The sequence below is a fragment of the Jaculus jaculus genome, chromosome 9 (assembly GCF_020740685.1).
Source record: "Jaculus jaculus isolate mJacJac1 chromosome 9, mJacJac1.mat.Y.cur, whole genome shotgun sequence".
NCBI lineage: Eukaryota > Metazoa > Chordata > Mammalia > Rodentia > Dipodidae > Jaculus > Jaculus jaculus.
This window is the reverse complement of record NC_059110.1, coordinates 97,620,343-97,632,593: the sequence shown is the minus strand read 5'-3', so window position 1 is coordinate 97,632,593 and position 12,251 is coordinate 97,620,343. Positions and strand designations below refer to the sequence as shown.

At 38.5% G+C, this 12,251-nt stretch overlaps 1 protein-coding gene across 1 annotated transcript in view; it reads left to right on the top strand.

Moving 5' to 3' along the window:
• The window catches only part of Cltc (clathrin heavy chain), a 79,845-nt gene that overhangs the window by 41,567 nt on the left and 26,027 nt on the right, over window positions 1-12,251 (top strand). The window contains exons 10-15 of the mRNA XM_045158028.1: window positions 139-261; window positions 1,202-1,339; window positions 1,572-1,736; window positions 2,177-2,357; window positions 4,824-4,987; window positions 10,962-11,087. Coding sequence (XP_045013963.1) covers window positions 139-261; window positions 1,202-1,339; window positions 1,572-1,736; window positions 2,177-2,357; window positions 4,824-4,987; window positions 10,962-11,087 — 897 coding nt within the window. The remainder of the gene's footprint in view (window positions 1-138; window positions 262-1,201; window positions 1,340-1,571; window positions 1,737-2,176; window positions 2,358-4,823; window positions 4,988-10,961; window positions 11,088-12,251) is intronic.

The following is a 12,251-nucleotide window of genomic DNA, read 5'->3' as shown; positions in this document are numbered from 1 at the left end:
TGGTCTGTGTATAAATTGCAAATGAAATTGTACCTTCACTAGTAATTCTGTATTAACAAGATTTTGCTTTAGAAAAAGCCTTTAAATGCTATAAGAATGAAGCTTTGTAGCAAGGTTTAAGACTTTGTCCATTTGTAGGTTGGGTATACTCCAGACTGGATCTTTCTGCTGAGAAATGTAATGCGGATCAGTCCAGACCAGGGACAACAGTTTGCTCAAATGTTAGTTCAGGATGAAGAGCCTCTTGCTGATATCACACAGGTAATATCATTACTAAAGCTGTACTTTGTAGTTCATGGAAATAGAAAGTGTGGGGAATCTTTTAACCAGCTTTGCAGAATAGACTAAACTTTCAGCTTATGAAAATTAGAGTAGTCACTTTGCAGAAGAATGGGCAGTAAGATACTGGGTGTGTGCATGGTGTGTGTACATTTGTGTACAGATTTGTGGGCTCCATACACATGTAACATGTGGAGACCAGAGGAAGGTGTCTTATCACTCTTCCCCCTTACTTGCCAGAGACAGTCTCCCACTGAGCCTGGAGCTCTCCATGAACCTAATACTGTTGTCTTTGTCCTCCTCAGCAATGGGGTTACAGCTATATTTGTGTGTGGTGCTCTAGCCCAGTCTGTACTAGAATTAATTCACTGTGTAGTTTCAGGGTGTCTTTGAGCTTACAGCAATGCAATCCTCCTACCTGTACCTCCCAAGTGCTGAGATTTAGTGTACCACCATGCCTGTTTCCTTTTTTTAATTGCGTGTGCTGCGGCTAAAACTCAGGTCTTCATGCCTGTATAGCATTCTTACTTATGCTGTTACCCATCTCCCAAGACTCCTTTACATTTTTTTAATATAGAAAGAGATTGTGCTCATTTTGTTCATATATTGTTAGTATTGTCTTTGAATTATTAGTCTAGGCTGACCTGGAATTCACTTTGTAGGCCAGGCTGGACTTGAACTCAGGAATACTCATACCTCAGCCTTCCAAATGCTGAGATTAAAGTTGTGAGCCACCATACTCAGCTAATAGTGTCTCTTAAAAAAAAAATCTGTCTTTTTTTAAGATTACGAAATGATGAATTTTATGACATGTTCATATATGTATAACATTGTTCTTTGTTCCTGTTCATACATACACCTGTTCTCTGTTCCTTCTCCTGTATCAGTATCTTGACTCTTCCTGATTTTCCTTTTCTGGTAGATCGTGGATGTCTTTATGGAATACAATCTAATCCAGCAGTGCACTGCATTCTTGCTTGATGCTCTGAAGAATAATCGCCCATCTGAAGGTCCTTTACAGACACGGTTACTGGAGATGAATCTCATACATGCTCCTCAAGTATGTGCTCTCATGCTTTCTAGTCATGCTGCCAACCTAGTTTTAGTCAGAACTTCACATACTGTTACAGCTATGTGGCATTTATTATTCACTTGAGAAAATTTAGCTAGCATTTTTTTGTACTTATTTCCTTTACCAGTTCAATAGTGGATCTTAATATGTAGTTTGTATGTTAGTGTATATTGATACAATAAGATGGGAAAACCAACTGATTCTGTTTCCTCTTTTATAGGTTGCAGATGCCATCCTAGGGAATCAGATGTTCACCCATTATGACCGGGCTCATATTGCTCAGCTTTGTGAAAAGGCTGGCCTTTTGCAGCGTGCGTTGGAACACTTCACTGATTTATATGATATAAAACGTGCAGTTGTCCATACCCATCTTCTTAACCCTGAGGTATTTTGTTTCCACCTGCTTTGCTTTGTTTGTTGGTTGTTTGGTTGGTTTTTGTTTTGTTTTGTTGAGGTAGGGTCTCACTCTAGCCCAAGCTGATTTGGAATTCACTATGTAGTCTCAGGGTGGCCTCAAACTCATGGCGATCCTCCTACCTCTGCCTCTGAAATGCTGGGATTAATGGTGTGTGCCACCATGCCTGGCTTATTTTGTTTTGTTTTTGAAGTAGGGTCTCACTCTAGCCCAGGCTGACCTAGAACTCACTGTGTAGTCACAGGCTGGCCTTGAATTTGTGGCAATCCTACCTCTGCCTCCTGAGTGCTGCGATTACAGGTATGCATCACCATACCTGGCTTCTACCTATAGTTTTAGTTGGTATATTGAAATGTGGACATGGTACTGGATATGGTGTTAATTTAATGCTCTCCCTTTCCCTCCTCTAGTGGTTAGTGAATTATTTTGGGTCATTATCTGTTGAAGACTCCCTAGAATGTCTCAGAGCCATGCTGTCTGCCAATATTCGTCAAAACCTGCAAATCTGTGTTCAAGTGGCTTCTAAGTATCATGAACAACTGTCAACTCAGTCTTTGATTGAACTTCTTGAATCTTTCAAGAGTTTTGAAGGTAATTAGAAATTTACTTACAATTTCTTAAGATAACCAACAAAAGTAATGCTTATCATTGTGTGATTAGAAATTGTCTTTCTAAAAGCTTAATTTCCTTTATATATCAGATCCTAGGGATATACATTATAGACAACATGAGTTCAAAGCCACCCTGAGACTACATAATGAATTCCAAGTCAGCCTGGGCTAGAGTGAGACCCTACCTTGAAAAATAAACAAACAACAACAAAAAAAAAACAAGCATAGTGGTCACTCCTTTGTATCCCAGCACTCAAGGAGGCAAAGACAGGAGGAACACCCACAAGTTCGAGGCAAGGCTGGGCTACAGAGTAAATTCCAGGTCAACCAGGCCTACTGAGTAAGGCCCTAGCTCAAAGAATTAAATTACTATATGGATTAAAATAAGAATCTGTCTTATTGGATTGATACATGGATCAATTAATATTCTTTCTTTTTTTTTTTTTTTTTTTTCCAAGGTAGGGTTTCACTCTAGCCCAGGCTGACCTGGAATTCACTATGTAGTCTCAGGGTGGCCTCGAACTCACAGTGATCCTCCTACCTCAGCCTCCCGAGTGCTGGGATTAAAGGCATAGGCCACCACTATGCCTGGCTAATTAGCATTTTTTTTTATTGTTTTTTAAATTTTTTTTTTATTTTTTAATTTTTATTAGCATTTTCCATGATTATAAAAAAAATCCCATGGTAATTCCCTCCCCCCCCACTTTCCCCTTTGAAATTCCATTCTCCATCATATTACCTCCCCATCACAATCATTGTACTTACATATATACAATATCAACCTATTAAGTAACAATATCAACCTATTAAGTACCCTCCTCCCTTCCTTTCTCTTCCTAATTAGCATTTTTAACAAGCTTTTTGCTGGCTTTTAAAAAATATTTTTTATATCAGCAAGTCTGTTTAAAGCTGGTAATAGTGATGCCATTTTATGAACCTCAAGGATAGCTGAGGTCATTAAGGTCCCTAAAAATGGCTACAATAAGCCAGGTGTGGTGGAGCACGCCTTTAAACTCAGCACTTGGGGGGCAGAGGGAGGAGGATCACTGTGAGTTTCTTAGCCACTCTTGAGACTACATAGTGGATTCCAGGTCAGTCTAGGCTAAAGCGATACCCTACCTTGAAAAACCAAAAGAAAAGCAAATATATAAGGCTACAGTATCATAATGTTAAAGTGTTTTCATAGTAAGACTTAATTAAATTGTTACTGTAACTTGTTCTAAACTTAATGAAACTTGTAAAATTTGATAAAGTTTCAAGTCTCTCACCCTGAATGTTAGCCATGGGGTTTTGATCCAACCATCCATCCCAGTAATAAAGGTATAATTCTTTTTCTCAGTTTAAAAAAATAGTTTTTTTTTTTTTTTTTTAATATTTATAAGGAGATTGAAAGGGCACTCCAGAGCCTCCTGCTATTGCAAACAAACTCCAGATGCATGTGCCACTTTGTGCATCTGGCTTTATGTGAGTACTGGGGAGTTGAACCCTGGTTGTTAGGCTTCGCAGGCATGCATCTTAACTGATGAGCCATCTCACTAGCATTTTGTTGGCTTTGTTGTTGTTGTTGTTATTATTATTATTATTATTGTTGTTACCATTATTTTGAGGCAAGGCCTGACAGACTAGTCCCATTTCCTTTTTGGTTGTTGTTGTTGTTGTTGTTGTTGTGTGTGTGTGTGTGTGTGTGTGTGTGTGTGTGTGTGTGTGTGTTTTGAGATAAGGTCTCACTCTAGCTTAGGCTGTCCTGGAATTCACTCTGTAGTTTCAGGGTGGCCTCAAACTCACTGTGATTCTCCTAACTCTGCCTCCCAAGTACTGGGATTAAAGGCGTGCGCCACCACGCCCAGCTCCCATTTCTTTTCTTTTTTTTTTCAATGCAAGAGAGAAAGAATTGGCATGCTAGGGCCTCTAGCTACTGTAATAGAACTCCAGATGTGTACGCCATCTTTTGTGCATATGGGACCTTGCTCATGGGTCACCTTGTATGTCTGGCTTATGTGGGATCAGGGTTGTTGAACATGGGTCCTTGGGCTTTGCAGACAAAGGCCTTAACTGCTAAGTCATCTCTCCAACCCCTATTGTTGGCTTTGTAAAAAAAAAAAAATTATTTTTTCCTTTGAAAAACTGACAGAGAGAGGGAGTGCAGGGAGAGAAAATGTATAATAGACTCACCAGGGCCTCTTGCCATTGTAAATGAACTCCAGATGTATGTACCACTGTATACATCTGGCTTCACATGGGTACTGAGGAATTGAACCCAGGCTGGGCAATAAGTGCCTTTAACCTGGAGCCATCTCCCCAGCCCCCAACTCAATAATCTTTGTAACCAGCCAGTTTTATTTAGGAATATATACTATAGCTTCTTTTTTAATTGCTTAAATGTTTCTTATTTCTGATATTTTCAAAAGTGTGCATATGCTTAATTTCAATTATTTGTTTCTTTAAGGTCTTTTTTATTTTCTGGGATCCATTGTTAATTTTAGTCAGGACCCAGATGTGCACTTTAAATATATTCAGGCAGCTTGCAAGACTGGGCAGATCAAAGAAGTAGAAAGAATCTGCCGAGAAAGCAATTGCTATGATCCCGAGAGAGTCAAGAATTTTCTCAAGGTAAGTGGTTTTTGGTTATGTGTTTTCTGCATGGGTTGAAGGTCAGCAGTTCTACAAGGGCTTGCTCGTGGTTTAAAATATTTTTTTCCCCTAAATGTGAAAATCTTGAGATTCTCAAATTCTGTACTATGCTGTTTCTTCTAAACTTAATTACTCTGTGGTTTTTTTACGAAATGAGGAAGGAAATTAGTAATAGTACTTACGAATGACCATCTGTTTAAAAGAAGAAAAGTATAGCACTGTTTTATTTTTTTTTCCTTTTCATTTTAATTTTCAAAAGAAAAAAAAATTGAAGGTTATTTATTTTTTCTTTTCTTGTTTTGAGGCAGGGTCTCACTCTAGCCCAGACTGACCTGGAACTTGCTCTGTAGCTCAAGCTGGCCTTGAACTCAGTGGTGATCCTCCTGCCTCAGCCTTGCAAATGCTGGGATAAAAGGAGTGCTCCACCACCCTGGCTAAGTTTCTTTTCAGTATGAAAATCAGTTTATCTCCGGTATTGTTTTGAAGAGCCTTTATTATAGGTAAAGAAGACTGTATTATTGCCTTTCTAGGTTTAGTTCTTGCATCAAATCTGCCTGAATCTAGAAAATGTTTGTAATTCGTAAGTCAAAGGTAGAATCTAGTAAACTCAGTTTTGTGTTACTTGAATTTAGTTGTAAGGAAGTTGAGTAAAAGAGTCATGGTTTAAAGATTCTTAAAAGCAGTTAACTGTTTAATATTTAACTTTGTTTTTAGTTGTAGTCTCAGACCTAACAGTTAATTTGTGAGGAAAATAAAGATTTAAAGTTTGCAGCTGTCTGTTAAAGACCAAGAAAACTATAGAATACTCAGATTACCACTTACCTGCTGCTAAGGTGCATATGTGTAATACTTTCAATTTTTGTCTTCTGGGAAAATTTTAGATTGAAAACAAAGTCAATATAGCTTTCATATATGTATATATTTTTCCATATACATGTATATATGTATGAAATAGCTTTTATTACCTCTCAACCTGATATCATTTGTTGATAGTCTACAGTTGTATTGGCTGATGTTCTTTTGAAGAATTTATTTATTTTGGCTCTTTTGGAGGTAGTGTCTCCCTCTAGCCTAGAAAATTACTCTCTAGTCCCAAGCTGGCCTCAGGTTCTTGGTGAGCCTCCTACCTGTGCATCCAGAATGCTGGGATTAATATGCCACCATGCCTGGCTATTTCAAAGAATTTATTTTCTGGGCTTTACAAGAAGTAGCTGAAACCCTTAGAGCATTTCATATAATGAAATAGAATGCTGACAAATGTCCTACATTTGAGATTAAAAGATAAACTTCTCCCCAAAAGTATATAGCTATATAGGTTGTGATATGTCTTGGCTGTCATCATTTTCTGAACAACCTGTCTAGTATGATAGTGTTAAAATTCAGAATTTTCTCAGCTTTTCCCTCAAAGATAACCTTTAAGTGAAAAAAAAGATTGCTGCTTTGTGCTTGGTTAGTCTGCCTATAATATCTCTTCATAGGAAGGTTCATTTCCTCTTTTGATTGTTAGTACTTTTAAAAGAATACTGCCAGATTTTTATTCTTATTTCTTTTATAATTAAGTTCTCAGATTTTTTTGCTTCAGTTTTCATTTCTTTAGCCTTAGAGCTTAGTATTTCAGTTATCATTTGTTCAAGGAGAAGTAAATTAACTTGTATCATTTAATTATAACATTAAGAAGCTTAAAAACAAAAATTTTTTTTAAAAAGAGCCTGGTGTGGTGGCCCACATCTGTTTTTAACCCCAGCATTTGGATCTAGCAGTACACACCTCTCTTCCTAGCATTCTGAAAGTAGAAGCAGGAGGATCAGGAGGATTTTTATTGTTACTGTTTTGTTTTTTAATCTTGTCTTAAATAAAAATTTAAGTTAAATCCCTTTGTGGGACAGGTGTGATGGTGCATGAGTGTAATCCTACCATTCAAGAGTATGAGGCAGGAGAATTTTGAATTCAAGGCCAAGCTAAGCAACATAGTGAGAATCTGTCTGAAAACAACAAATGATATCACATAAAGCATCAGAAGGTAGCTCCAAACACTGCCTTGCTTACACATGTCCCTAAGTTTGGTCTCCAGCACTATTATTTTTATTTTTTAATTTTTTGTTCATTTTTATTTTTTTAGTTGAGAGCAACAGAGAGAGAGAGAGAGAGAGAATGGGTGCGCTAGGGCTCCCAGCCACTGCAAACAAACTCCAAACGCATGCACCCCCTTGTGCATCTGGCTAACGTGGGTCCTGGGGAATCAAGCCTTGAACCGGGGTCCTTAGGCTTCACAGGCAAGCGCTTAACTGCTAAGCCATCTCTCCAGCCTAGCAACACCATTATTTTTAAAACAAAAAGGTTGAGATACTCCACGAACTTGTTGAAACAGTGCTGTTAGCATCTTGACTAAGACCCTAAATTTCTGGCTCCATAGCTCTCAGCAGAAAGCACAGAACTGCTCAGACCCACAGTCTGCTCCTTGCTATTTTTGACTTGGCTTTGTACCTTTCTTGGTCACTTGGAATTGCCTCAGCCATACTGGCTGGTTTCCATTTCCGGAATTCCAGCTTTTTGATGCTACAAAAGCTTTGCATAGAACCTTGCGTGGGTTTTCCTTCAGGCCTTCGTGACTTGTTCCTTTACTTTCAGGTTTCTGATCAAATGTCATGAGATGGTTTCTCAAGTTACTCCACCTAAAATAAAACCTGTTTTTAACCATTTCTCATGTCTCTCTTGTCCTGCTTAATTTTTCAGTACCCACCACGGTGAAATATTACTCTTCCCACTATAATATAATTCCTTTCAGGGCCTAGACTGCTTACTTAAGAACATAGTCAGCTCTTAGACTACAGAGTGAATTCTTTTCAGCCTGGGCTAGGGTGAGACCCTATCCCAAACACCCACCCACCCCCAAAAAAGAACATAGTCTGGCACTTAGTAGATAGTTTAATAAATTTATGTTTTGGAAAATCTCTAGATCTATTTATATAATGCTGATTTTGATTCTAAAATGATTAACAGTAGTAATGTCTGATAACTTAGCAAATAGCTTAAATGTTAATTGATAACATTACTTCTACATTTTGGCAGTGAGGAAAATATCCTAATGTTAGGCAAGAATAGTGTGCTTTCCCCTTAAGTGACTAAATAAGTACATGTTAAGGAAGAATGCTAATGTGTTGACCACCTTTTTTGTTTTGTTTTGTTTTTTTGGTTTTTCAAGGTAGGGTCTAATGTTAGCCCAGGCTAACCTAGAATTACTGTGTAGTCTCAGGTGGCCTCGAACTCACAGCAGTCCTCCGACCTCTGCCTCTTGCCTGCTGGGATTAAAAGTGTGCACTGTGCCCGGCTCCCTTTTTTTTTTTAATGTTTAAGAGGAAAAACATGACCTGGAATTTTTGAATTTGTAGATACAAATTTTTTGTAGAAATGATTTTTAGCATCATTTAATAAAATAACATTTCCATTTTTTAAAAAGTAACTTAATTGCTTGATTTTGCTTAATGTGAAAAGCCTGCAAGTAAACTTCCACTTCTACTTATGATTTATAGCCATTTTTTTTTATTTTTAAAAATATTTCATTTATTTGAAAGCAAGGCAGATAGAGTGGGTTAACCAGGGTCTGTAGCCAGTACAGATGAACTCCAATTTCATGCACCACCTTGTACATTTGTCTTTATGTGTGTACAGGGAATCATACCAGGCTCCTTTGGCTTTTCAGGAAAGCACCTTAACTGCTAAGCCATCTCTCCAACCCCTTATAGCCCTTTTCTAATTTTCAGTAAATTTAATTGAAATAAGAAGAAACAGATGATAGAACAGGCTAGGATTATCTCTAATCAGAATTCATTCTTGAGGTTCTCAAAATCACCTGAGAGATGCTTACCGGCTCAGTCATAATTTTCACTTAATGGACAGTTTCTAAGATTAGACATGAATTTCATTAACACAGCCAGTATGCCAGCAGCTTGAGTAAGAGCAAAATGCTAAAGATATTTGACATTTTTTTGGGGGGGTTGTGTATTGTGTGTGTGTGGTGAGCATATGGATGTGAGCAGATATGTGTGTTTACACACGTGCGCACATGTGTGGAAGCCCATAGTTGACATTGGATGTTCTCTTCAATTGCTGTCCACCTTATTTTTTGAGACAGGGTCTTACACTGAACCTGGAGCTCACTGATTCTGCTAGGCTAGCTAGCTAACCAGTAAGCCCTAGGGATTCTCCTGTCTCTGCCTCTCCAGCACTGGGATCACAGGCATGTGCCATCACACCCTGTACTTATGTGAGTTACAGCCATTCTTATTTATTTATTTTAAAATATGTATGTATGTATGTATCTGAGAGAGAGAGAATGACAGACAGAGACAGAGGCACAGAGAGAGAGAATGAATGTGGTCATAATAGGGCCTCCTGCCATTGCAAATGAACTCCAGATGTATGCAGTATTTGATGTACCTGGCTTTACATGGGCCTGGGAAATTGAACCCAGGCTTTCAGGGTTTGCAAACAGGTGCCTGTAACTGCTGAGCCATCTCTCCAGCCCTTTATAGTTTTTTAAATTATTAATGGTAATTTTTTTCTTTTTCCTTTCCCTTTCTTCTTCTTCTGTGTTTTTTTTTTTTTCTTGGGGGGGGGCATGGTCTCACTCTATCCCAGGCTGACCTGCAATTCACTCAGTAGCCCAGACTACCTCAGTCTCATAGCAATCCTCCTACATTACTCAGCCTCCTAAGTGCTAGGATTAAGGTTGTGCACCATTACGCCTGGCCCCATTTTTATTTATTTTTTATTATTATTATTTTAATTTGTGTGTGAGAGAGACAGAGAAAATGTGCATGCCAGAGCCTCTAGCCACTACAAAGGAACTCCAGATGCATGCACCATCTTGTGCATCTGGCTTTATGTGGGTACTAGGGAATCAAACCTGGGTCATTTGGCTTTGTAGTAAGGCAAGTGCCTTAACTGCTTAGCCATCTCTCCAGCCCTACTTTTAATTTTTTAAATTTAGCATAGCTCACAATTTTTTCTGAACCTTTCATAAATTAATTATATAACTTACAATTGGGTGCTGTAGTCTCTTCTTGAGAATTATCTTATTGTCAAGAGATGTAGCTCAGTGGTAGAATACTTACTTTATCATATGCAAGGCCCTGGAAACCCCCAGCATGGAAATAAACCAACAGACCATTTTAGTCTAACCTTGCAAACAAGTGGTTACCATTGGGGAAAGTCCTATCTTGCTTAGTTCCTGCTTCCTTAGTAGTCTCTTAGAGGAATCATTTATTGAGGAATGTTTATTGTGTATAAATGAATTCCTGATGGAAACTGTTGTTTTTTGTGCTGTACCTTATGTCTGTGGAATGTATCAGGACATGTATCAGGTAAATGCCCAACACAGGTCTTAACCTGTCTATAACATCTTCTTTGTCAGTGTATAAGTAGGTCTGTAGCTTGGTCTTTGTAGTGGTAAAAGCAGTTGGGAATTTAAAGATTGCAGTTCTTTAAATGCCCTGTTTTGTTCTGGGAGGGATTTTTCTTATAGTAACCTGCGGTACATTTAGTTGAGGGCCGTTGCCCTGCTGCTTCTTGTAGGCTTTATTGTAAAGTGTCAGGCTGCCTGTATTGTTCAGAACAGGGGAGGGCTAGAAAGTAAATCATTTACTTTGAGACGTGTGAGCCATGTGTGCCTCACATATCTTATGATGTGTTCCTTTTTTTTTTTTTTTTTTTTTTTTTTACTAAAAATGCGTATGGGGCGGAACTGGTGTTTTCTGCATAAATCTGAGCATTAGTAAAACTTTATTGAAAGGGGGCTACATACACTATACACTCAGCATTTGGGACCTTTATTTAGCAGAAAAGCCAACTTTGTGTGAGCCTGTCCCATCAGCATAGAAAGGATTATCATCTTACATGAACTTAATACTTTATACAAGTAGAAAATTTATGTTTCTTTTTGTTCTTTTTTCAGGAAGCAAAATTAACAGATCAGTTGCCACTTATCATTGTCTGTGATCGATTTGACTTCGTTCATGACTTGGTGCTATATTTATACAGAAATAACCTGCAAAAGTATATAGAGATATATGTCCAAAAGGTAAGTATTAAAGTAATTTAAAAGTGTAATTAAGTATATATATATTTGAGAGAGAATGGGAATGCCAGGGCCTCTGGCCACTGCAAACAAATTCCAAGTACATTCACTACTCTGCATCTGGCTTAGATGGGCTCTAGGGAATCGAACCTTGGTCCTTAGGCTTCTCAAGCAAGTGCCTTAGTCCCTAAGCCATCTCTGCAGCCCCCTAAAAGTATAATCCTAAAAAAAAAAAAAAAAAAAAAAAAAGTGAATAAAAAAAGCCAAGGAGGGGGAGGGCAGGGCACGCCTTTAATCCCAGCACTCGGGAGGCAGAGGTAGGAGGATCACTGTGAGTTACAGGTCAGCCTGGGCTACATTGAAACCCTACCTTGAAAAACCAAAAATAAATTAATTTTAAAAAAGCAAAAAATAATCTTACCACTACTTTATTCTGGGAAGCTTCATCTTCTTGAAACTTTATTGCCAATAAGCACAGTCTGCTAGAGTGGGGGTTCAACGTTTTTTTCTCATCAGAATCTTCCTTTGGTTAAAATTTTATATATATGTGCCATGTGTATGAATTATAATAAAACCATTGGAGTTGAACAAGTTTAATGGCATAAGACACTGACTTTCCAAAGGATAGGTCCTTTCAGTCCATTTTAAATCAAGATAATGGACACTGTCTTTTCTTTTTCTTGGAGGTAGGGTCTCGCTGTAGCCCAGGCTGACCTGGAATTCACTGTGTAGTCTCAGGGTGGCATTGAACTCACAATGATCCTCCTGCCTCTTCTTACCAAGTGCTGGGATTAAAGGCATACTCAATCATGTCCAGCTAGATACTTTACTTTCTAACTCTACAAAGAGAAAGGAAGTTGTGCCTTAATTGAAATCCTGTGTCCGTCCGTCCGTCTGTTCCCCCCTGCTCCCAGGTAGGCTCTCACTCCAGCTCAGGCTGACCTGGAATTTACTACGTAGTCTCAGACTAGCGATCCTCCTACCTCTGCCTCCCAAGTGCTAGGAATAAAGACATGCACCACCACACCTAGCCAAAGATTTTCTTTTTTAATTAATTTATTTGAGAGCTACAGAGAGAAAGAGGCAGAGAGAGAGAGAATGGGTGTGCCAGGGCCTCTAGCCACTACAAACTAACTCCAGACACATGCTCCCCTATGTGCATCTGGC